Here is a 25,932-nt window from a genome sequence, read left to right on the forward strand (position 1 = left end):
ATTAAGCTTTCTTCATCGACAGGTGTCGATGAAATCAATTCCAAGCTGTTAAAGAACACCAGACATACCATTACTGCGTATCTGTGCATTTTGTTTTCTCATTCACTCTCTGTAGGTCACTTGCCAAATGATTGGAAAGTGGGGAAGGTTGTTCCTGTCTACAAATCTGGTAAAAAAGATTCGCCACTAAATTACCGCCCCATATCATTAACGAGCGTCCCGTGCAAAATCGTGGAGCATGTCATTTATTCTAATATCATGGCATTTCTCGATAAAAATAACTTTTTTCATCCATCTCAGCATGGCTTTCGAAAGGGCTTTTCATGCGAGACCCAACTGGCCATTTTCATTCATGACTTGCATGTTAACCTCGACACCAACATACTAACTGATGCCATTTTCTTAGATTACGCAAAAGCTTTTGATAAAGTGCCGCATCAACGATTACTGTTTAAACTAAACCAGTTAAACCTGGACCACAACATTCTGATTTGGATCAAAGAATTCTTGTCTAACCGGTCCCAACACGTACTTGTTAATAATCATACCTCCGACCCTGTTCCTGTAACATCTGGTGTACCCCAAGGTTCTGTTCTCGGTCCTCTCCTATTTCTAATATATATTAACGACTTGCCTCAACACTTGTCTTGCCAAATCCGAATGTTCGCTGACGACTGTGTAATTTACCGATCAATTTCTAATCATTGCGACGCAGCAAAACTTCAGCATGATCTAGACCTTGTCCAGGAATGGTGCGACCGCTGGCTAATGACTCTTAATCCGACTAAATGTAAACTTCTTTCCATTACTCGCCAAAAGCACCCCGTTACATTCCCGTACATAATTGCTAACGAACCTATACAAGCAATAACATCGTTCAAATACTTAGGCGTTACTTTGTCCAATGATCTCTCATGGCATGCACATACTACAAACATCATATCATCGGCAAATAGAACTCTCGGATTTCTGAAACGTCACCTTCGCAACGCTCCCCAACACGTTAAATTACTAGCCTATAAGTCACTTATCCGTTCAAAACTAGAGTATGCGTCACCCATATGGTCCCCACATCAAGCATGCCTCGTAGATGACCTTGAAGCGGTACAAAATCGTGCCGCAAGATTCATTCACTCATCTTATTCTCACAAAATCAGTGTTACCGCCCTCAAAGCGGAATCTGGGCTGCAAGCTTTATCCCTCCGCCGACGCATAGCAACACTTTGTCTATTTTATAAGCTTTACCATTCATCACTTAACAGTGCCCCTTACATAACACCACCCGCATACATATCTCCTCGCACTGGTCACCAACTGCAAGTTTCCCGTACACGTACAAGAACTGTTAATTTTTCAGCATCTTTTTTTCCTCGTGCAGCCAAAGACTGGAACAGCCTTCCTCGCAATATCGTCGTTCTCACCTGTCCATCATCTTTTTCTACCAATGTGACTGAGTACCTGTTGTCACACATTTGAGTGTTATATTTTTATGTACACCCACCCCTTATGTAATACCCCCTAGTGGGGTCTTTAAGGTAAATAAATGAAATGAAATGAAATGAAATGTGAAACAGGCTTGACTCAGCACCAGCGCAACAGCCGGGAGAAAAGTGAGCACGGACGCCTCATTTGGTGATCACCGTGTCTGAAAGGGCACGGTTCTCACTTGTGTTGTACAAGTCGCGGGTCGCTTTTTTCGTCGCGAGGATACATTGGATGTTTTACAAGCAGAGCACCTGCTGAGGTTATACTAAAGCAGGCGGCGCAAGATCTCCCGGGCACCCAAGGGGTAGCGGGGGGATCAAAGCTGGAAGCAGGCTGCCCGTGGGTTGGGCCCGCGGACCGAAGCGTGCCATCGGATGTTCGCATAAATGGCTGTCCGCGATAGCGGACGTCCCCTCCCCAGGCACGTGCAGGCCTCCGCGAGCCCCAACCCACGGACCAGTCCGGGTTAATACGCGTACGGGTTCTAGCGCCGTTGACCTGGAGGCGCCGCCAATAATGCGAAATAATGGTACGTTGTTACAATTAATAAAACACACGATTGAATTAACATAGTTACGTACAGCTGCCAATTTGTGACGCTAACCAGCAACTTCTTATAGCGTCGCGCTTTGTCGTCCTTGTAATGTACGTTTTTCTGTGCATTATTATTATTATTTATTATAGCCCTTACTTCATACCTATTACTTCAAATAAATTGAATCCATAAAACCTTTCCTTCCGTGTTTTCGTACTTATGGTTTTTATGGCGCGGCAATGATGAATGTAACGCACTCGAATTAGCTTCACAATTGCGTATGAACAATTTTATTGGGGACACATGTACTTTTTCCAATCTAGATTGTACTTAAACGAATCATTTCGCTTTCGACACACTAATTACCGCGGTCCACAAATTTACAACTCAAATAAGTTTAGAAGTCGGATATAAAACAATCGTGCTGCTATTTACAAGGAAACAGCTGCCTTATTGCACAGGGTTTCAGCTTTTCTCTTCTTTGCCTTAGCATTGGCATCCAACATTTCGTCATTTATCTTCAGCAGTAGTTCTTCAATTGAATATTCGTGCTACGCCACAAAAGGTGCCTTAAAGGGACCCTGAAACGATTTTGACGATTTTCTACAAACGTACTGAGTCATTAGAGTAGGTCCTTCTGATCGTTAATTGATGCATCTAAGTGCTCTGTGTGAAGCGTGTAATTTATCATAAGGTTTTAAAAATGCACATTGCTGCCGATCGCAGCACTGTGTGGCGGAATTTCAAGCCGCCCCTACCCATATGACGCAAATCACCCATATGAAGTCAGTGGGGCGAGCTATCCGATTGGCTGACCAGGGCGCGTGATCTATAATTTTTTCAACCTTATGGTAAACAAATGATGCTTGTAATAGTTGAAATGTTAGTTAATTTGTTTTATAAAAAGAAAGTAACATGAAGGGAATGCAGCAAAGCAATTTTTGAGTGCAATTAAGCACTTCCGGCACACAGAAAGTGTCGTCTGCTTGTGTTACAACGTATATTCTCCTCTGTGGTATTGCTGCGACAAGTCATCTACATCATTCAGTGGGCCCTCAAGCGTTGCCCATTTGGCCTTGGCATGTGTATGTGGTACTCACAGAAATAAGCTATTATAATTAAATGTGACAGAAGGAAATGTGACTAAAAGATAAATAATTTTACTCATTATAGGCACTAGTAGCGAGTTGCTGACCTGAGTAAGTAGTATTTCACTGTATTATATTTATTTGTCCTGTGCAGGGACAAGCCTGTGTAATATCGGCACATCATGCTCTGACTAGGGATAGACTGGAGAACTCACCTGTGAATGCTTCGCTTCAGAGAAATGGAGAAAGGTGAACCTCAATCTTGCAGCAATGAAAGGGGCAGTCGTAACATTTATTTATTCTTGGATACTGACGGCGGCACAGACGGCTCTGTCGGCCAGTCCTTCCAGAGACTGACTAGAAGAACAAAGTGTGACAAGTGGAGCAGGCCACTGCTCCAGCTAGTGGAAGGAAATGTGTTCCAGGCAAGCTCCAACATGCCCCACAGTGTAAGGCGTGTCATGCCTGAGAGTCTTGTGGACCACAAGAGGTACGGAACGGTGTGGTAGTACCAGACATAGAACTGGTAGTGCAGTGACCGACTGAAGGCCATTCCTATGAAGTTGCAGGTAAACAATGGCAGCAGTATTTCTGGACATGGCTGTTAAGGAAGCAACAAACAAAGACGTACGCTTGCAAGAAGAGGAAAGGATACGATCTGGGAACATAACCAGCACTTTTCCCTTGTTCGTCGTCCATTCAGTGAGCTTGAGGTACCTAAATAAAAGAAAAACATGTTTCTCCATTGCTCAAACAGGTGCAGCAATATAACAACAAACTCGATGACAGTGCCTGAGTAGTATAAAGCTTATCATTGCTACGCCTTGGCCAAATCATGCTATTAAGTGTAAGCTTCATTCATCTTGGCTACTAGGCGCGAAAACACACACGACACAAGGAAGGGGACGAGACAGAGCGCCACTTACAACTGTTTTTATTCGGAGGTACACCACACACTTATATACCCGTCTTATGCGCAAGGACACAATCACATCAAGATTGATATGGAAGCGCACTAGTTAAATATTTCTTTTCGGCCATATATAAAGATATTGACGGGTCGCTGACGCACATGCTGCCTTTCTTTTCGATAAAGAAAGCTTCAATCACTTCCCGAGCTTTTTGATCTTTACTTTTTGCCAGAATTCGCGCCCCTGCAAAACATGGCTCACAAGAGCGTGATGGGCAGGACTTAATGTGCTTAGGAATGTTTGGCCCTTCTTTGTCTTGTTCTACATTTCTCTCATGTTCCCTAATTCGTTCGTTAACGCAGCGCCCCGTTTGCCCTATGTACGAGCGCCCGCAGGAGAGGGAGATTTCATACACAACGCCTTCGTTGCACTTCATGAACGGTCGCGCATGCTTGGTGCCGCATCCATTTTTATCGTCTCGTATTTTTTCTATACGAGAACAAAGGCTTCCTAGCTTTCGGGGGGCTGAAAACACAAGCGGCACCCCATGCCTGCTAGCAACCTTCTTTAAATTGTGGGCCATCTTGTGTACATAGGGCACCACCACAGGCCTCACCGTCTTATCTCGACGGGGATCTTCCCCCGCTCTCACAGCAGCACTCTTCATTTTTTGTAGCAGGCTTTCAGCGACTGCCATCACAATCGAGTCAGGGAATCCAGCTGAAGACAGCCTGGTCAATTGGGTCTGGAAGCTAAGCTGCATCTTGTGAGGGCACGATTTTCCCAGGGCTGATTTCAGGCAAAGTGAAGCAATCCCCCGTTTTATTAATTTCGAATGGGCGGAGTCGTATGGCAGAAGTCCTTTCTTTGCACGAGGTGCATATGCCCAACAAACGCGATCCGCACAAAAGTCAATATTTATGTCTAGAAACTGTAGGTGGTTCCCCTCAGGCACTTCACTGGTGAATTGCAAGCCATTTCCAAGTTGTCGGAATATGGATAAAATATCATGCACATTCTCTTCGAAGTTCAAACTTCCTTCCTTACTAAAAAATATCAAAAAATCATCCACATATCTAAAAACTTTTAAAACGTGCCTAGCTGGTAAAACCTGATGTAAAACTTGATCCATTTGTGAGAGAAAAATATTACACAATACTGGCGCCACACAAGATCCTATACAAATGCCGGCTTTCTGCAGGAAGAACTGCTGGTCAAACGTTATAAAAGTCGATTGCAAGTAAAACTCTAATAGGGTTAAAAAATCAGCAATGGAAATTCCCGCATTGTTCTGAAAGGAAATGGGTTCGTTTTTTTCTATACACTCTCGGGCGGCAGTAAATAGGGCCTTGTGAGGGATAGAGTAGAATAAATCCACCACATCGACGGAAAAGGCGCGCCCAACATCACATTGCGATTTTAAGAAGTCACAAACTTCGTCAGATTTCTTTGTACGAAATGGGTCGTCTACTTCAAGTGTACTCAAATGTTTCAACAAGAACTGGCTTAGTTCCTTCTGCCACGACCCTTTTTCCGTGACTATTGTTCTAAACGGCATACCTTGCTTATGCGTTTTTACTGAAAAGAAGGCTTTCAAGGCATTATTTTTGCTTTTTCCTATCTGTTTGCCAAGACGGTCTAACCCAAACTGTTCACATAGTGCAACAGCTCTGCTCTTAACTCTAGTTTCTTTAACTTTGACAGGTGCAAAATTCTTTTCTAGTGCCAGGGGCGCGAATTCTGGCAAAAAGTAAAGATCAAAAAGCTCGGGAAGTGATTGAAGCTTTCTTTATCGAAAAGAAAGGCAGCATGTGCGTCAGAGACCCGTCAATATCTTTATATATGGCCGAAAAGAAATATTTAACTAGTGCGCTTCCATATCAATCTTGATGTGATTGTGTCCTTGCGCATAAGACGGGTATATAAGTGTGTGGTGTACCTCCGAATAAAAACAGTTGTAAGTGGCGCTCTGTCTCGTCCCCTTCCTTGTGTCGTGTGTGTTTTCGCGCCTAGTAGCCAAGATGAATTGTGACCAACTCGCCCAACAAGACGTCCTTGTAAGCTTCATTGCTTATTCTATGACAACAATTAAAGGTCAAAGTGCTTGGTCACCCAGACCAACAAGATGGGCATCACAGATCTGAATTACAGGTGATTATGGTAAAAGCAAGTTTTCTTTTTTATCTCTTCTGTTCTTGTCACAAAATTGCCAGCTGCGACAGAAAGGAATGGAATTGAAAGGAATGCGACAGAGATTCAGTGCCTGCATGTCAGTATTGGTGTGGCGTAGCTCCAAGCAGGTACAGCCTGTTTGTGATGTGTTGGATAAAACGAAACATTTGCAACTGCATTTTTGTCTGCTACTCCAAAGGACTGAAGGAAGCATTACGAAGGACAGTGAAACCACTGGGCACCACAACTTGTTCTCAAACAAGAATGTAAATGCGAACTTTGCTTTTTAGTACTCCTGCATAACAGGAAGTCAAAGATCCAGAAGCTAATGTGAAGGAAGATTATGAAGATGCAAAACTAAAACGACATGAGTTTATTTCTAACAAAATGTGCACAAGGTGTGATGAGGAACATAGAAAAAAAGCTGCATTAAAGGGACACTAAAGGCAAATAGTCAAGCTAAAGTGAGGTAAATGTAGGACACGATTTGAGACTCTCTTGAAACATTCTAGTAATAGCCCGACTACATCGTAACACCTCCTTGCAATTGTGTTCGTAGTACTAAAAGAATAATAATAATAAAAAGATAATGGCATTACATTACAAGACAGATGAAAATTACTTCTGCATTTCTATTCGATTCTTTAAAAAAAAAGTCATTGACATTAGCATTGATGCATATGGTAAAAGGTTTAGCTCTCGCTTGACCTGACACCACCTGCACGCTCATATTTTGCCCCTTTGATTTCAGTATTTCATAGTGCTGCTGCACTTTTTGTGCTAATTTGCAAAGCTCATGCTAAAGAAGCAACCACATGCATGTGATATTGAAGTGACAGCGACAAGCGGTCACGTTGCAGTGTAGGGCAACCACATAAGTTCGACGCCGCGAAGAAAATAATCTCTGATTTGGCTGCACTTTCTGCACAAGCTTAGGGGGTGCAGCAGTTTCATCTTTGATTTTACAGTGCAGCATGTGTCACCTGCACAGCATTCTTCGATTTGACTTCACGTAAAGAAAATTCTGCACGAGTTCAATTTTGCCTGCACCAGCTTACTTTGGAAGTGAAGACATTGTGTACAAGCTCTCGGTAGCAGACGACATGGTGCTGTGCTAGTTGAATTATAATGCGCAGACATAAATATCTCCTGTTTTGGTTACAATAGTTTCTATAGCTAGCACAAGAAAGTGAACTGCTACGGTGCCATCTGATAGCTAGAAATCAACACACTTTTGTTGCTCTCGGTGGCGTCTCCGGCCTAATAGCGTCAAAATAAAGAGATAATCTCAATAATAAGTACAAAACATCTCCAATACGTTGTCCTCAGTCTGAGATGAGACAAAGCCAAGGCTCATTTTACCATCTATTTCTTGGTGTCACGGCAAAGAGCAAGAGCGAATTCAGATTGAAGTGGGCAGACTGATGCCATGTTATTTTATTACACAATCACGTGGTAATTGGCAGAAGCTGTTACGCCGAGTTTTTAGGTGACAGGCAAAATTTCTGCTAGCAGCAGGAAATACCACATCCATGTCATGTTTTTGGATGCTGGTGGCTCTGTGTTGGCTCGGTTTCCGGCCCTTCTTTCATATTGTCACGTAGTATGACGGTCAAGAAGGTAGCAAAACTGTGATTAATGAAACAAGCGTTTTATTGGGTGAACTTGTGCCCTCAAAAACAGGCTACACTCAAAGAACAACGGTAGCGGCGAACACACTCAGCGATCGTCGAAAATCTGATCAACGAGTCAAGCGCGTCAGCTTTTATGCACCAATCATCGAATGTTCCAGACTAACCGCTGGGACCTGCGAGTCTTCCACAAAGTTCTACACTATTCCCGTCGCGCACACATGCAATCAGATTACACAGGGTTCGGCGACAACAGACAGCGGATGGAACCATCGACAGCATTCGAGAAACTGCCGACACATGCAAGCGCGTCCTGCACTGTGTGATAACATTTATTAGGTGGTGAAACTTGTCGCCAGAGAAAGACAAGTACACGTGTCAATACCCCCCTCTTGAAAAGCATCGACCCGATGCTGCAAACAAACGAAAGTAATATAGAAAAAAACTTGTAGCAAAGAAAACAACAAAATAAGGAAGTTCGTCAGCATCCCTAAAAGGGTTTAAGACGCACCACGTGGACCACTTCAGATTGAGCGCGACGCTGCTGGGAATGCGAAATGCCATCTGGCACGACCTCATAGTCCAGTGCGTCAATACGTCGGATGACCTTGTAGGGTCCGAAATAGCATCGCAATAGTTTCTCACTCAGTCCTCGTCGGCGTATCAGGGTCCATACCCAAACACGGTCGCCGGGCTGGTACTCAACGAAGGGTCGTCGGAGGTTGTAGTCTTGGCTGTCGGTACGCTGCTGGTTCTTGATCCGTAAGCGGGCGAGCTGTCGAGCTTCTTCGGCGTGCTGGAAATAGGTAGCGACGTCAAGATTCTCCTCGTCAGAGACGTGCGGTAGCATGGCGTCGAGCGTGGCCGTCGGGTTCCTGCTGTAAACCAGCTTAAACGGCGTGATCTGCGTTGTTTCTGGCACCGCCGTGTTGAAAGCGAATGTTACGTACGGCAGGACGGCATCCCAGGTCTTGTGTTCGACGTCGACGTACATTGCCAGCATGTCGGCGAGGGTCTTATTCAGGCGCTCCGTAGGACCATTCGCCTGTGGGTGGTAGGCCGTTGTCCTCCTGTGCCTTGTCTGACTGTATTGCAGAATGGCTTGGGTGAGCTCTGCTGTAAAGGCCGTTCCTCTGTCCAGCGGTCGGATCGTCATGCAGGGCGTGCAATACTGCTGGACGCGGTCCTGACGGGACAACAAGATAGTTGGCGCGCACAGGCGAGAAGTTCTTCACGAGCAGGTTGTTTTGTAGCGTTTTGTAGACAATCCTCGCTTAAATGCCCTAGGGACAACGTGGGTGTGCCCTTCCAAATACTCGACGAGGTTTTTCAACTCCGGGTCTGCTCGCTGCTGTACAGCGAAGTCTTCCGCGCTTAAAATGCCAAGAAAGGCGCTGTATTTTTTGTTATCTTGCTGCAGCGAGTCAATGGGGGCATGTGATAAACAATCGGTATCAGAGTTTTTGTCTGGACTCATAGGTTACAGTGATATCATATTCTTGTAGTCTTAGGCTCCACTGCGCCAGTTGTCCTGAAGGATCCTTCAAATTTGCTAGCCAACACAAGGTGCGATGGTCGCTGACGACGTTGAATGGCCTGCCATATAGGAAAGGGCGAAATTTTGCTGTATCCCAAATGATGCCGAGGCATTCCTTTTCGGTTGTAGAATAATTGCCTTCCACTTTTGACAACGACCGGCTAGCGTAAGCTATCACGTGTTCATGTCCATCTTTCCTCTGGACTAGGACGGCACTGAGGCCTAGGCTACTGGCGTCAGTGTGGATTTCGGTATCGGTGTCCTCGTCAAAGTGCGCAAGTACGGGCGGCCACTGCATGCGTCGTTTGAGTTCTTGAAATGCATCGGCCTGCGGCGTTTCCCACTTGAACTCGACGTCACATTTAGTTAGCAGTGTCAGCGGCTCAGCGATGCGTGGAAATTCCTTGACAAAGCACCTATAGTAGGCACACATGCCAAGGAATCTATGCACTGCCTTTTTGTCGATGGGCTGCGGGAACTTTGCGATGGCAGCTGCCTTCTGCGGGTCGGGGCGGACTCCAGACTTGCTGATGATGTGGCCTAGGAACGAAAGTTCCTAGGCCACGTAAGCGAAGCGGCACTTTTCTGGCTTCAGAGTGAGCCCAGATGACTTGATGGCCTCTAGTACTGTCACTAGCCGCCTAAGGTGATCGTCGAAATTTCCAGCAATGACGACAGTGTCCTTCAAGTAAACAAGACAGGTCTGCCACTTCAATCCTGCTAACACCGTGTCCATGACGTGCTGGAAAGTTGCAGGTGCCGAGCACAGTCCGAATGGCATGACCTTGAACTTGTAGAGGCCGTCTCGCGCGATGAAGGCGGTCTTTTCACAATTTCTCTCCTCGACTTCTATTTGCCAGTAGCCAGACTTGAGATCCATCGACGAGAAGTATTTCGCGTTGCAGAGCCGATCTAATGCGTCGTCTATCCGTGGTAGGGGGTATACATCGTTCTTTGTGATCTTGTTCAGTCGACGATAATCAACGCAGAAATGTAAGGCTCCGTCCTTTTTTTTCAACAGGGGATGCCCACGGGCGTTTTGACAGCTGGATGATGTTGTCACGCAGGATTTCGTTGACTTGTTATCTTATAGCTTCCCGTTCTCGGGGCAAAATTCGGTAAGGGCTCTGGCGGAGTGGTCGAGCTCACTCCTTGGTGATTATGCGATGCTTTGTGACTGGTGTCTGTCGAATCCCTGATCATGTGGAGAAGCAGCCTTTGCATCGTCGGAGCAGACTTCTGAGCTGTTCTTGATTAATCATGGGGAGACTTGGATTAATTTTGTAGTCTGGTTCGGGAACCATGGTCGTCGGGGTAGATGCGGCGGAATCCGAGAGGACAAACGCATTACTGCTTTCGAGAATTTCCTCGATGTACACATGCAAGCGCGTCCTGCGCTGTGTGATAACATTTGTTAGGCGGTGAAACGTGTCGCCCGACGAAGACAAGTACATATGTCAATATTTTACACAAAACACCATAACACCAGCTCTCGAGTGCTGCTTTACTTGCCACTCATAGCAAAGGGCAATAGTGATGTATGCAGTGCCACACCACCTTGCTCATGGCAAGCAACTTGAATTGTGCTAAAGGAATGCAGCCCCTTCAGTCACAATTTTGTTTGGAACTATAAGTATTTTTCTTGGCATGAAACAAGCACTGCGAGATTTCTGAAATGGTATTTCAGCAGTCCATGTTGACTTAACATTTGCCTTCAGTGTCCCTTTAAAGGGATCCTGAAACGATTTTGATGATTTTGTACTAACGTACCGAGTTGTTAGGGTAGGCCCTCCTGATCATTAAGTGACACATTTAAGCATTCCGCAAAAGGCGTATAAATTATTATAAAGTTTTAAAAATGCGCATCACTACTGATCGCAGCGGTGCCGGTCACCTAAGTTTTCAGCTGCCCTGTCCTCTGCTACATAGCAGGGATATGTGACCTCAGTCAGGTGAGCTATCCAATTGACTATCCAAAATGCGTTATCAGCAACACTTGAAGCATGCCGCAGCAGTAATTTCTGTACCCTTAAACATAAGTAAACAAATGTAATCAATCTAGACATTTCTTCAAACGAATGGCCCGCTTCCACTTGAGAATTGTCTGCTACAGCTCTGGCAAAGGAGCAGACAAAGGGATGCGGAGGAGTTTATTTATTTATTTATTTATTTATTTATTTGATAATGTCAACCCCGTTCTTGGGGTCATTACAGGGAAGGTGATGTGTCAAGAATACATGATACGTAATTTTCTTTCCATGTCTCTGGCGCTCTTGGTAGTTAACAACAGCAACAACGAGAAAAAAAAGATGCCAGGAACAGTAATTATACAAAGAAAAGTCAACAAAAATGCTTGTAGCAAAAATTTAGTACACATCCTCGCAACAGAAAGTATCTAACGCATTTTCAAATTCAGCAGAGCCCTCGTTGCTCACAACTGCATTAGGCAATCTGTTCCACAAATTAAATTATGGGGCTTTACGTGCCAAAACCACTTTCTGATATGAGGAACGCCATAGTGGAGGACTCTGGAAATTTCGACCACCTAGGGTTCTTTAACGTGCACCTAAATCTAAGTACACGGGTGTTTTCGCATTTCGCCCCCGTCGGGATTCGATCCCGTCGTCTCGTGCTCAGCATCCCAACACCACAGCCCCTGAGTAACCACGGCTGGTCATGGAGGGGTTCTCGCATGAAAATAGCAGCAGCAGTCTCTTGTTTGGTGACAAGAACATGAATGATACCAGCACTGTATCATGCTCACCTTGTGCTGCAGGTGTATGCAAGGAGTAAAGTTCAGCAACTACATGCTGTAGAAGATGCGAGCGCTGCATATCAATGTCAACACCAACCTCCTTGGTCAATGCAACATTCACTCAGAGTTTTGAAAAGAAAGCACTTTCAGCGGTAACTACATGTTCCGCATTTATCAGAGAGTCATGGGAATCCTCCCTCCATATCTAGGAAGAACAGGCCCAAAAACAAGTCATCGGTCAAGCCCAGGCCGCCGCCGGAAGCCAACTGATTCCGGCCGACGTCTAGGGGGGAGGTAGACGGTGAAAAGGGGAGCTGCGCTTCACTCCGATCACCCATACTCTCTGACAGGTGCAAATAAAGTGCTTTCTCTCTCTTGTCTAGAATGATAGCAGAAAAATATTATAACAAGCCGAGATCCAAAAAAAAAAGTGTTGCGGGAAAATAAATATGCTTTACAATATGTCAAAACTTCCATAAGAAAGCCGCTATCTTAGTTAGACTTTGATGTAGTAGTTATAATGTCTCTGCCTTCCATGCAGAAAGTGTTGGCTCAATTCTCGATCGATGTACTTTATTTTTTCTTTCTCTGCAATTCTATTTTTTTAGATTCTATAGAGTAGCAAAAACGTTATAAATAGCGCATTTTAACACATTCACAAGTTTGCAGCAGCGCCTTCCTCTTCTGCTGATGACTACAATGAAATCTTATCAGCGTAATATAGCGACAATCGTAAAAATACATATTAGGTAGCGCCATGTTATCAGGTGATTATCAAACCGAAATAATACCGGTAACAGCTACTTAGTAGTTTGCACATTGCATATATGCTCGCCACAATGCAGTGAATGCTTACAGCGGCATCCATAATTCTTTGCTTCATGTAGCATTAAAAAAAGATAACCAGCCAACATTGTGCTTAGTGCCAACGTGTATCCATCTGCCACTCGCAGTTTGTCTTTAAATTTCGCTACATACAGCCCAGGCATAATGAGAAAAACTGCGTAGGAAAGAGACGCAGGAGCACACTTGGTTCTATACAACCAGAAGTAGACAACACTTGCATCACTGCTTGAAGTGGGACTTAACAATGGTGGCGAGGTGTAAAAGTTCAGGGGGAATGCCGCAGCCTGAGGGGAGGGTAATATTCAACCACTTGTACCTGTGTTATAGCATGCTGACACAAAATTCTTGTGAGAAAGCATTCTTTGAGGTACCCTCTGTGTCTTGGCATATGACAAAAACATTTCAGGGATCCTTTAAAGCAGCATGAATGACACCACCTATTCAAAAAGTTAAGAAACTAATCATTTTGAAGGAACATAAAACAAGAAAGCACTAACAATGAGAACAATTCGTGATACTCATGAAAAGTAAAAAAATAAAGGAAATAATCACTAATGTGCCTTGCCCGTCGTTTCAACTATTTCCAAGTTCAATACAACAAAAGTCACTGCTATGATTTTTTCGGGATTCATGCCAGCTCCGACGTCAACAGTGCCATACAAGGAAACAGGTGCTCTGTAATCGTGCGTCCATACTGAGAAACTTTCTATTCCACTTGACACCACGCAATAGTCGGCAACAAAATGAGGGCATTCAGGCCAAATCTCTCGTCGAAGTGCCAGTTGCCGCATGCCGACTCTCTCAAGGTGCGCTAAAGCTCACCAGGTCACTTCTCGCAGGTTTGCTCTGAATTCATGGTTAGTGCAGGAGTATTTTGTATGTGCATAGAAAAAGAAGAAATGAAATACAATGCACACAAAACAATCATAGACATTATACCATATTACATGGGCAAATACAATAACACGCTTCCATAACAATGACAAATTGTAGACACATCTTGCTTGACTCCGTAGTGCTTTAGCATCGCCAACACTGGCACTGTAGCCACTGTAGCTATGACGATGGTATGCTAGCCAACAACACCGTGTTAATTGTGCTCACAGCTACAGTGGCTACAAGGCTGTACTGCCAGTCTCGAGTATTCGCTATGCAGGGCAAGACGTGATTAGCGCTCACCATTTGCATTGCACCATACTTACCATAGTCATAGTATAGTCTGAGGTTTTTTTTCCAGATTTTACCATGTAAAATTTCCACCCCATACTATTGGGGGCGACGACTTACGAAGTCACCATCTGTCGGAAGCGCCTCACTTGCATAGTATGAGGGATAACGCGGAGTGCTCCTCATAGGTTTAGCTGTCAGCACTCAAAAACACCACACAGGGGCCCTCCTGGACATTTCTGTAAGCATTCTCAGAACTTTACTGACAAAATAACAATATTGAACAAACAGAGAGCGCAGAATGGTTTACAGACACTACCTCTTTACTGAATACATACAGTGAAAGCCCGCTGCGCACAGTCGCAGCGATGCAGCCCCCAAACAGGTTTGTTGCATGAATGGTAGGCAGTTGCAGAGAGCAAACTATGTGAAATATTTTCTTACAGTGCGCTGTCTGTATAACAAAATGGAGTGCAAAAAAATGAAGCCTGAATGCAGCGATTGCATGGGTTCGCAGTGAGTGAATACGCGTCTGCATGCATGTCCGTGCACAATGTTTCGCTTTATGCCGTGAGCTTTAGGTAGCAGCATATGAGAATATGGCAGTACACAAGCAACCATCGTTGCTTGGACACTATCAGAGCTGTTCTAAAATAATTTCGTTATAGCTAGGGAGTTCGATGCCTACAACAGCAACTTGTGATGTCCCATCGCAATGATTCAATCTTTTTTTCTTCTGAAGTCTTGGACGTTTCAATATATTTATTTCTCCAGTTACGTCACATTGTATATTTATCGGTCTTCTCTGTGAGCAATTACCTGCAGCAGCTTTTTATTAATCCAGTACATTTCACTGTTTGGTGCTACACAAGCATGAGCATATGCCATGCCTTTTTTTAATGTGCTTTTAACCATTCCCTTTTCATTCCAGTGAACACAAGTTCATAGGCCAGAGCTTCATGACATTAGCTGGGCAGCGTGCATGGGCGAGCATCTCAGTGCACACTTCCTGCTACTCAGCGAACATCGCAGCACCGATGCCCTATCAAAAATCTTCCTCGCGGAAGTGCTTGCTGCATAGCGGAGTTGAAGCCTATGGCTGCTTGGCAGTTATAAGTTTCACGATCCAAGCTTCATGCAGCTTCTTGTTCAGTGGGTACGTACAAAGGTTGGCACCGGGCTCTGTTGTGTAAGTCCGGCACTGTGGCACCGATCAGTAGCCTACCATGTTTGACGCCTTCAGACAGCCACTACCTATTACAGGCTTTCAAGTATTGTCCAGCACACAGCAGAAGCGGGGAAACCTCCCAACTTAATCAGAACCACAGTGCAGGTGGGACTGTAAACTTTCATTTTCAGCTTGCTTCAGCGCTTCCAAAGCAGCCAATGCGGCCGTGGTGTCCATGTGATACCTCATGCCACATCACGCCGATGCCGGCATTTCCAATGGTAAAGCTCGCCCCCAATATGCGCATCCAAACATTTACAGCCCAAATTCGCAGTTCAGATTTCAATATTGCTTAGTGCCACCATCGTCAGGTTCTTGCGCCATCATCTTACACAATGTCAAGAATGTGAAAGCAGTATTCGGCTACTTTAACCCATTAGGGACCGGTTTCTTTATTTTCTTGCTATCTTGAAATAAATGTTATATCTTAACTTACATTTATACTAATATTTCACATGCAAGAAATTATTACTCTTGCCTAATTAGTTTTTGAAATATAGCCCGTGACCATATGGTCACACTGGGCCCTTACGCTACAGCAAAATACGCGAAGTTAAAAATATTTATTTCAAGCCATGAAACATCACAAAAAACATATATAGCGAATAGTCGAGCACTTATTTAGTGTGATATGATATAAATAATCGAATACACATGCGGACGTCATATTAGTGCACCGCGCGGTTGCAATTATCTCATGCACACCTCCACCTCTTGCCATTAGGTATTGGTGCACCAAAGTGGGCCACTTGGTCATACCGTGTACCAGTCAGCACATCACCAGTCCTTGGTGTTCTGCGTTGACCAGGGCCTCTAGGCTTATTGTTCCATCGCATCAGGTAGCTTTCTGCAATTTGCCTGCGTAATTCCACCTGCGTGACGTTAAACCCTGTGCTACAAATTAGCGCCTAGGCGTTGCTGATAGATACATCGCAAAGTGAAGTGAAAATCGGCCACTACCACTTTTTGCCACGGATTGCAATCATATAGGCGCCTGCATTTGCATCCATCTGGTCCGTGCCTCCTTTTAATCTTGTACTTAGCAACAGTGTTCGGATGGGCCACCTTGATTCGCTTCTTCTCACCATACGAGTACTTGCCCTATCGAGTACGGCCATGTCAAAAAGATCGAACAACTCAACAAGTGAAAAGTCCCTGTAAGCAGCAAAGTTTGGGTCGGGAAATATGCCAAGGCTTGTCTGGAGATCACCCTTCGTCCACTTAGAAGCAGTGGATAATTTTGCCGGAATGGCCGCATCAACTACAGAAGAAGAAACCTCTGATATTCTGTCACCTTGCTCGCCGGGGTCGTCATCGTCCGAGTCGCATCCACCAATCCGGCGTCCGTCAGAGAAAACAGTTTCAGCGCCGGCTAATAGCTACCACCTGCTTAGAATGTCAATGAGCCCACCTGAGCGTTCATCGGCCGAGCTTTCATCCGAATAGGTGCTAGCCTCTGGCGGCTCGATATAAACCACTGACACGTCGTCATGTTCCTCTATGACTGCTTCGCTATTTCTTCCAACATCAACCTATTCCGACAACAAAATAAGAAATAACCACTGTGCGAACGCGCCAGCAGCCATGCACGAGATGAGAATGCAGTTAAAAAACATAAAAAGTTAGGTAGCCTAAAGGCCTAGCGTGACCATATGGCAACGCGCAAGATAACACGCACGTTCATGGATAAATCAAACATTATTTTTTCACAAATGCTCATAGAAGGTCACATATTCAAAGAGCAATACGGAGGTAAGGATATCTGACTATTGCTTAAAAAAGTAGTAAAAAAAAACACAGTTACCCCTTGGAGCGATGCATGGCAACGCTACTCGCAGAGCAACACTTATTCCTGCATTTGCGAGGGGCTCCCACAAAAAGACTGACAGCTGCTGATACTTGGTATCCATTAAGGAAACTCTAATCTGTCAATCAGCATGTCAATGGCGATTTTGGTGCCGTTTTGTTAATCTTAATTAATTGAAATCCACTGTGCAGACTAACGTGACCATATGGTCACGCTGGTCCTTAATGGGTTAAAAAGTGATGTAGCCACTGAAACCATTGGCAACTGTGCTGCAGGGCTGCAGTTTGGTGTGCATGAGAGCAGCATTCGCCTTTGTGCGCAGGGGTCTGAGAAGTTTCCCATGGCTGAAAAAGGGAGTGTTTCCTGAAGCTGGACTGGACCTGATGCACTTTGTTCAAGACAACGAGCTGGGTACCTCACTGTCAACATTGAGCTGCTGCTGTAGAAGACTCTGCCAAAAGGGGACAACTTTCTAAAATATGTTGTCATCCGCTGTCAAGAAAAAGGGTGGATAGACAAAGGACTGGTGCTTGACTGGATAAAGTCTTTGTGGTGTTGGTGGCTCAGAGCACTGCTGGGGCTCCCATCCCTGCTTGTCCTGGATGCTTTTCACTGTCGCCTGGCTGACTTGGTGAAGCAACTGCAGTGCGAGTCCAGCACCGAGCTTGTGGTGTAACATCCCAGTTGCAACCGCTTGAGATGTGCATAGATAAACCATTAAAAGACTGCATCAAGTGCTGCTGTATGGAGTGAAAGAGGTCAGCAGGGAATGAAGTGACTCCTGCCGGATGCCTGAAACGAGCCCCTCTAGCGATGCTCTGCTCATGGATCGCTAACACTTGGGTATGCATTCCTGAGGAGCTCGTCCGTCGCACATGCAAGAAATTTTTGACACTGAACACAGTTGATAGCACTAAGACAAGTTTCTATGTGAGGATATCTCTGACAAGGGACTCTCACAGAAAAAAAAAGCATGATTCAGCTCATACTAACATGGGAAACACACATGCATGCTTAATCCTGAGCCATTTTAATGCACATAATTTCCATGTACTACACAGTACATTTGTCCTGGAGATGTACATCTCTTCACATGAAGTGCAGCACAAATGCACAAAATGCCAGCAAATATACTTGCAAACAACCACGTGACTGTCCATGCTTGTGCCATTTACAATATAGGTAACAGGACGTTTACAACTAAGAGCAGATTCCTCTCCAATCCTCTCCGTTTTCCCGTAATTGCATGCTCTGATTGGCTTGTGGTAAGCTACGCTTTTTTTCCAACGCTAAAAATCGGCCTCAGACTAATCAGCACACCGAGGGTTTTCTGTTGTGCGATATTGCGTGAAGTAGATTTTTCGGTCACTAATGTTGTTGCCAACAAGAAATTTCTCAGTGTGAACGAGTCATACATGTGCACCTGTATAATCCCTTGCACACACTTCTTTGAAACCACAATAAATAAAATTGACTTATTGGGTGACACTCCTCTTGACATGTTCCAAGCACACAATAAGTGGATACTCACTCACCAATGTTTTTGTACTGATACTCGTCGGCATTCATCTCTACTTTCTTACTCATGCTCACAATTCCTGCATATTCACGAACACTCACTTTTGGTCAAAATCGCTTCCATAGCACACTCATGCTCATACCTGTGTCCAGTGACACTCGCCGGCAGTAACTCAGATTTATAGTGTGGGGACGCTGGACTCTCTACGCCCCCGTATGTTGCATTCCCCGCATGACTCACATTTCCTGTAATTCCAGCTCCATCACGTAGCTAAGTGTGGGCAGTGCAGTTGCCGAATAGTATGAGAGATGGTGCAAGTGTTGCACTGATAACGGCACCAGACGGCAGGGTTACTTGGGCCCAAAAGGAAATAGCCTCTTTCACTTGGGATCGGCGGATTCTGCAGACACATCCCACACCGGCCGGAATGCTTCGCAAGGCCTTCCAGAGAAAGGCTTCAGAGCAGGACACCGTGATGAACAAACACGATCATTTGAACTATTACGCTTTAGTGTCCAGCATGGGGACAAACATATAAGCTTGAAATTTTGTTGCGGTGAGTCAGACTTCAATTCGTCAACGCCCATCGGCATGTTCTATTGATAATACTTCGGCAAGCTGGCATCGGTGTGTGAAAGGCGAAAAAAAAATTCACGCAGAAACTCCCCTGGGAGTTGTCCAACTATGCATAACCATTGTGCCACTTGCTCATCTCCGCATCCCGGTGTGATTATCAATGTTATGAAACTTGATCCGACCCATGCAAACGACAGCGCTGTGGTGACTGCTGTGGATGGCGGCGCAAGTTGTATTGATGATGCAAGAAAACTATTGCAGGTGGCATCACCACCAGGTGCGCTGATGACATTCTGATCATTATAAGCTGTTATCGCTCTTTAGTGCCTTATCCACCCCCGTCGAACCATTATGAACCGTGATCAACCGCACTCTGATGGCGGCTGTGTATGGCACAGCTGCACGGGCCGTATTTTGAAAGCAATCTGTGATGGGGACAGAGAGCACTTAGTGCTGTGCTCTGTGCTCTTGCTGCTTAGTTGGCGTTGAAGAGATGCGCGGGCTCCTATTTCGAAAGCGATATGCGATGGGGGCACAGTGCGGCGAGTGCTGATAGCTTTGCGAGCACTGTGTTCTCGCCAATCAGTTCGTGTTAAAGCGAGAGGCAGCACGAAGTTGAATTAACTTGCTACTGTGGGTCATATCTTGAAAGTGATAGACTTTGCTCGGAACAATGGTGTACCTTGTTGGGTAAGCACACAAATGCATACGCATTTAAAGGGACAATTAAGGTCAATAATAATTAAAGGACAAAAATATTGTTACGTGTAGCTGATGTACAAGTCTATTTACAATACATTTACATGTAGACCAATGGTGGCAAAGATAGCGACGCTATATCAAGCGGGGTTACGTCGTCTTCTTTCTCCTCAGTGCAGCCACACTGTGGCGGCTGTCCCGCAGCATCACGCCCGGCAGTAGAAGCACCGTCCTGGAACTTAATCTACACGTCCGCGGCAAAAGGTGTGTGGTATGGCTTTAGTCTCGCCACATGAACGATGTCACTAGCAGCTGACGATGACGCTTAGAGGTTGGCAGGGATGACTTCATACGTGACATCGGTCACTTGTCGCACCACACGGTATGGGCCAGTGTAGCACGACAGCAGCTTTTCGGAAAGGCCCACACGTCGAATGGGGGACCAAAGAAGCACCAGAGAACCCGGAGTGAATTGTATGTCGTGATGGTGGCAATCATAGAGGCGTCTCTGATGCTCCTGCGAGGCCTTGAGATGGGTGCGGGTGAGCTGGTGCGCATGGTTGGCACGTGCGATCGCGTCACGGGCGTATTCAGTGGCTGAACGTGTGGCCGAGGGCAACAAAGTGTCTAAGGGCAACGCGGGTTCTCGGCCATATAGGAGATAGAATGGTGAATAGCCGGCGGTGTCGTGACGCGATGAATTATACGCGAACGTCACGTATGGTAAGTGAAGATCCCAGTCGTGGTGGTCGGTCGCGAGGTACTTGGATAGCATGTCGGTGATGGTCTGGTTGAGGCGCTCCGTGAGGCCGTTGGTCTGTGGGTGGTACGACGTGCTGAACTTGTGCTTAGTCGAGCAGGAGTGGAGGATGTCCGCAACGACTGCCGACAGAAAGCTGCGGCCACGGTCAGTGAGTAATTGTCACGGAGCACCGTGCACTAAAATCATGTCATAGAGCAGAAAGTCGGCAATGTCAGTAGCACAACTTGTCGGGAGGGCTCTGGTGATTGCGTACCGCATAGCATAATCAGTAGCGACGGCGACCCATTTATTTCCGGAGCCCGAGAGAGGAAACAGTCCAAGAAGGTCTAGACCAACACGGAAAAAGGCTTCCGGTGGGATGTCGATTGGCTGGAGACATCCAGCTGGAGGTGTGGAAGGCTTCTTCCGCCGCTGTTAAGAATAGCGAGCTACAAGACAAAATTGCCACCCAATTACGACAAAGGGGCAAGACGCGCATTCCGCACTCTCAGTCGCTACAGGTAGGAGGCGTTCGAAGAACCGGCCTTTGCGCTGTTAAGAATGGCGAGCTGCTAAGCAAGATTGCCACCCGATTACGACAAGGGGGGCAAGACGCGCATTCCACACCCTCTCCGTCACTGCAGCTAGGAGGCGTTCGAAGAAGCGGCCTTTGTGCTGAAAACCACTTCCTTTCTCCAGCCCCATCGACATTGTGACGGGACGAGTTCGGTGTGTGAACAATGGTTTCGGAGTTCCCCAACGTGGACCTGATATGACACGCATGGACAAGCTGCCGTGGGGAAGCCGTATTTTGGTGCTTCTCATGCTCGTCCAGGCGCAAGACAACGAGCTACTCACGATGGGTGCCGATACTTCCCGGAACGGCAACCCTCCAACGCCGTCGTTTGGGCATCGGAATGTGTGTGCCTTTGTGTACGTAAACTGTTCCGCGGAGCGGCAGCAAGTTGCCGATAAGTAAACGAACAGTCGCCGCCTCGTATGGCCGGCGGACCGAGTGTATAAAAACTGTTGTTGTGCGAATGCTGGGGACACTTCTCTTGAGCAGTCATGTTAGACTGAGTCACTTCTCTCATGCAGTCCTGTTGGACTAATACTCTTTTTCTCAAGCAGTCATGTTAGACTGATTTAATTTCTGTAAATAAACCCTTTTCCTCGTTCTCGATGAGAAACAGTTCTTCACTTCATCAACGATCTCAGCGTAAATAAGTTGGACGACGGCATGGGCCAGCTACCTTCGAATTCATGCCGTACTCCAATCTTGGCAAAGGACCACGGACGATGGGATTGAGCCCCCAATCCTGACAACTGGCTGACAGCGGTGAGATGGACTTTGCGACATGGTGCTGTATCTGCGGTGAGTGCTTGGTTTTTGCTTTGACTCTCTAGGCTTCATTTTGTGGTTGTTCTGTTTAGAACAGTAGGGAAGCTAGATTGTTGTGTGTTAGCTAGGTTGTGTTTTCCTAGCTAGATTTAGAGCAGAATCAAGGCAGTAAAGCAGCAGTCATGGAGTTAAGGACACTGCTGAGAGACGAGTTGTTGATTGTTGGTGAGGAACTGGGCCTAGATGTACGCAAGGAAATGCTCAAATCGGAATTATTGGAGCTAATTTCCAATCAGGCCAGTGAGGCAGATATTGAAATGGGAATGGAACTTCTCAAAAAAAGAGAGAAACGAGAAAGAGAAAGAGAAGAACGGGACAGAGAAAAACGAGAGAGAGAGGAACGTGATAAAGACCACGAGTTAAGAAAAATGCAACTGGAACTTGAAAGCAAACATTTGGAGATGTCTCAAGGAAGTGAAGGCGCTCTGGGACGATCAAGTGAGGCAGAATCGTACCGCATGGACAGGCTATTAAAGCCATTTGAGGTCGGGACCGACATAGGCTTGTTACTATGCAATTTTGAAAGGACTTGCGAGAAGATGAACTTCGGTCCGAGTACATGGCCACAGCGGTTGCTGTCTATGTTGCCGTGTGAGGCGGCGGAAGTAATAGCCAGATTGAGTGTGCAGGATGCATATGATTATGCAAAAGTTAAGGCTAGTCTCCTGAAGAAATACCGCCTTTCAGCCGAAGCTTTTCGGCAAAGGTTTAGGAGCACAGGCAAGAAAGATAGTGAGGGCTATCCGGAGTTTGCATATAGCTTAAAGGCCAACCTAGTCGAGTGGCTTAAAAGCGCGGAAGCGTACGACAGCAGAGACATGATCATTGAATGCATGTGTCTAGAGCAGTTTTACAAAACCATCCCCCAAGCTGTGAAACTGTGGGTGCAAGACAGAGGTAATGTAAACACTGTGGAAAGGGCGGCTGAATTAGCCGAAGAGTACGCAACCCGTAGAAAGTTGAACGCCGAGGAGGGAAACTGGGACGGTCGAAATGGACCGCGAAAACCATTTCCGTTCAAAAAGGGTGCGCAAACTAGACGATCAGAGCCTGTAGACATGGCGGAAAAGCCCGCAGAAAAGAGCGAGGAGAAACTTAACGGAGAAACCGCACAAAAAGAACAGAAAAGAAAATTCGAATCTGTTAGACCAATTCGCTGTTACAAATGCCACAAACTGGGACATATAGCTGTAAACTGCGAGAAGTTTAGCGTAGTTTTTTCCTACGTAGAGGAAAAGGATGAGAACATGGAACTTTTAAGTCCATATCTCCACGACCTGCAAGTTAATGGAAAACCATGCCGAGTGCTAAGAGACAGTGCCGCCACGCTGGACATTGTCCATCCGTCTTACGTGATGGTAGATGACTTCACCGGAGAAGTAGCATGGATAAAACAGGTTGTAGAAGAACACAGCGTGTGTCTGCCCATGGCCAAAGTCAAAATCAGTGGACCATTTGGGGAGCTAGAGACTGAGGCTGCAGTTCCCAAATTTTTGTCACTGCAGTATCCCTACATCTTTTCGAATCGCTCGAATCAGTTACTGCGCGACAGAGGGCTCAAACTGGGAGAGGGCATAGTACAGGCATTGACCCGAGGCCAAGCTCGTAAGATCGCGGCGCTTTCGGCTGAAAATGCTCAAGCTCCTCCAGCGGAAGCAGAAAAGGGGATAACTTCAATACCCGAATCCGAGCTAGGCCCGAGGGACAAAAGAACAGTTGAGGAGAGCCTGCCAGCTGACCAGCTCAATGAGAGCGTAGCACTAGAGTGTCAGAGTTCTAGCCTGCAGGAAGAGCAAGCAGACGCGCTCACAAGCGAGAGAGGGTCGTTATTATCACCGGCCTCAAAGAACTTTGATCAACTCTTACGCGTGGATAGAGAGTCACTGGCAGCTGAGCAAAAGAATGATGAGAGCTTAGCTAAATTACGTGACACAGCTAAAGAAGGCATTGCTAGGCGCAACGTAACGATACATGAGAGAGGAGGATTGTTGTATTGGCATTACAGAGATCGAAAGGGTAGGATTTTAGATCAGTTAGTCATACCTACTAAGTATAGGGAGGACCTTTTGAGTCTTTGTCATGGAAATGGGTGGTCCGGCCACCTAGGCATAAACAAATCAAAGGAAAGATTGCTTATGGAATACTACTGGCCTGGCTTTTTCAAAGATGTAGAAAACTTTGTAAGATCATGCGACGCCTGCCAGCGTTCTGGTAAACCAGGAGAGACTTGGAAAGCTCCACTGAAGGTAGTGCCCTTAATAACAGAGCCTTTCAGACGACTTGTAATAGACACGGTAGGGCCTCTTCCAAAAACAAAATCAGGCTACAGGTACTTGTTTACCATGCTGTGTCCGGCTACCAAGTTTCCAGAAGCAATCCCTTTGAAAGAGCTCAGCTCCACCGAAGTAGTAGACGCGCTTTTGACAGTGTTTGCACGAGTTGGGTTTCCAGCCGAAATTCAGGCAGACGAAGGGTCAGTATTCACGAGCGCATTGACTTCCACATTCTTGCAAAAGTGCGGGGTAAAGTTAATACACAGTTCTGTCTATCACCCTCAGTCAAACAGTGTAGAGAGGTGGCATTCGGTGCTTAAGCGAGTTTTGCGTGCGCTCTGTTACGAGCACAAGGAGGACTGGAAGAACTGTCTGCCGGCAACGTTGTTTGCTTTGTGAACGGTTCCACATAAGGCGACAGGGTTCTCACCAGCAGAACTAGTGTATGGGAGGACACTCCGGTCTCCACTGAGAATGTTAAGAGAGATGTGGGAGGAAAGAGGGGAGAGTCCAACCGTGGTTGAATACGTGCTAAATTTAGTGGAACGGCTAAGCGCAACCCAAGAACTAGTCGGAAAGATCATGGCAATAGCTCAAAAGAACACCAAAGCCTATGACGACAAGAATGCGAGGCTTCGTACGTTTAAAGCTGGCTTAATGATGAAAGCGGAAAAGTGTAGGTTTGGTTGTTCGCAGGTTACTTATCTGGGCCATGTTGTCGGTCAGGACATGAGACGGCCGGCTGAGCTGAAAATAGCTACGATTGGAGAATTTTCTCAGCGCGCCCGAAAACGGACCTTCGTTCATTTTTGGGACTTGTGGGGTACTATCAACGGTACATTCCGAATTACTCGCAATTGGCAAGTCCATTAACAGACGCCCTCCGAAAGGGAGCACCGAGTAACGTACACTGGGATAAGGACAAAGAGAACGCTTTCCAAAGTTTGAAAACGCTATTGGTTTCTCGCCCTGTGCTTCGCGCGCCAGACTACACAAAGGAATTCATAGTTCAATGCGACGCAAGCGACAGAGGTATGGGCGTGGTACTTAGTCAGGTCGGCGACGATAACGAGGAGCATCCTATCCTCTATGCCAGCCGTAAACTAAATGTAAGGGAGGAAGTCTACAGCACTTCAGAGAAGGAATGCGCTTGTTTGGTTTGGGCCGCCCAGAAGTTGTCGTGTTACTTGTACGGAGCGAAGTTCATCTTCGAGACCAACCACTGTCCTCTGACTTGGCTCAATCAAATCTCACACAAAAACGGCTGCTTGCTCCGATGGAGCCTCACTCTCCAAGAGTACAACTTCTCCGTTAAATATAAGAAGGGAAAGTTGCATAGCAATGCAGATGGTTTGAGCAGGCTAATTTGAATTCTGCGTTTGAGGGTCCCGCCTAAATTTTAGGGTTACTAGTGTTAACTTTTCTTTAGGCGAAGAAAATCCCCTCTCATTTAGCAGGATTCCGTCCATGATTGCTGAATGTGTCAGCAGGAATTTGCTTCAGAAATTGGCATAGTGAAATGCAGCATTTTTTTTTTGTTTCTGCACTTGTTTTTTTTT

At 45.9% G+C, this 25,932-nt stretch overlaps 1 protein-coding gene across 1 annotated transcript in view; it reads right to left on the reverse strand.

Annotated features, from left to right (window-relative positions):
• Positions 1-3,379: 3,379 nt before the first annotated feature.
• The window catches only part of Alg3 (Alg3, alpha-1,3- mannosyltransferase), a 162,627-nt gene continuing 140,074 nt past the window's right edge, over positions 3,380-25,932 (reverse strand). Inside the window, exons 7-8 of the mRNA XM_065433730.2 lie at positions 3,764-3,825; positions 3,380-3,699 (exon numbers count right to left, since the gene is read on the reverse strand). Coding sequence (XP_065289802.1) covers positions 3,401-3,699; positions 3,764-3,825 — 361 coding nt within the window. The 3' untranslated portion in view covers positions 3,380-3,400. The remainder of the gene's footprint in view (positions 3,700-3,763; positions 3,826-25,932) is intronic.

Source organism: Dermacentor albipictus, chromosome 2 (genome assembly GCF_038994185.2).
Source record: "Dermacentor albipictus isolate Rhodes 1998 colony chromosome 2, USDA_Dalb.pri_finalv2, whole genome shotgun sequence".
Lineage (NCBI taxonomy): Eukaryota > Metazoa > Arthropoda > Arachnida > Ixodida > Ixodidae > Dermacentor > Dermacentor albipictus.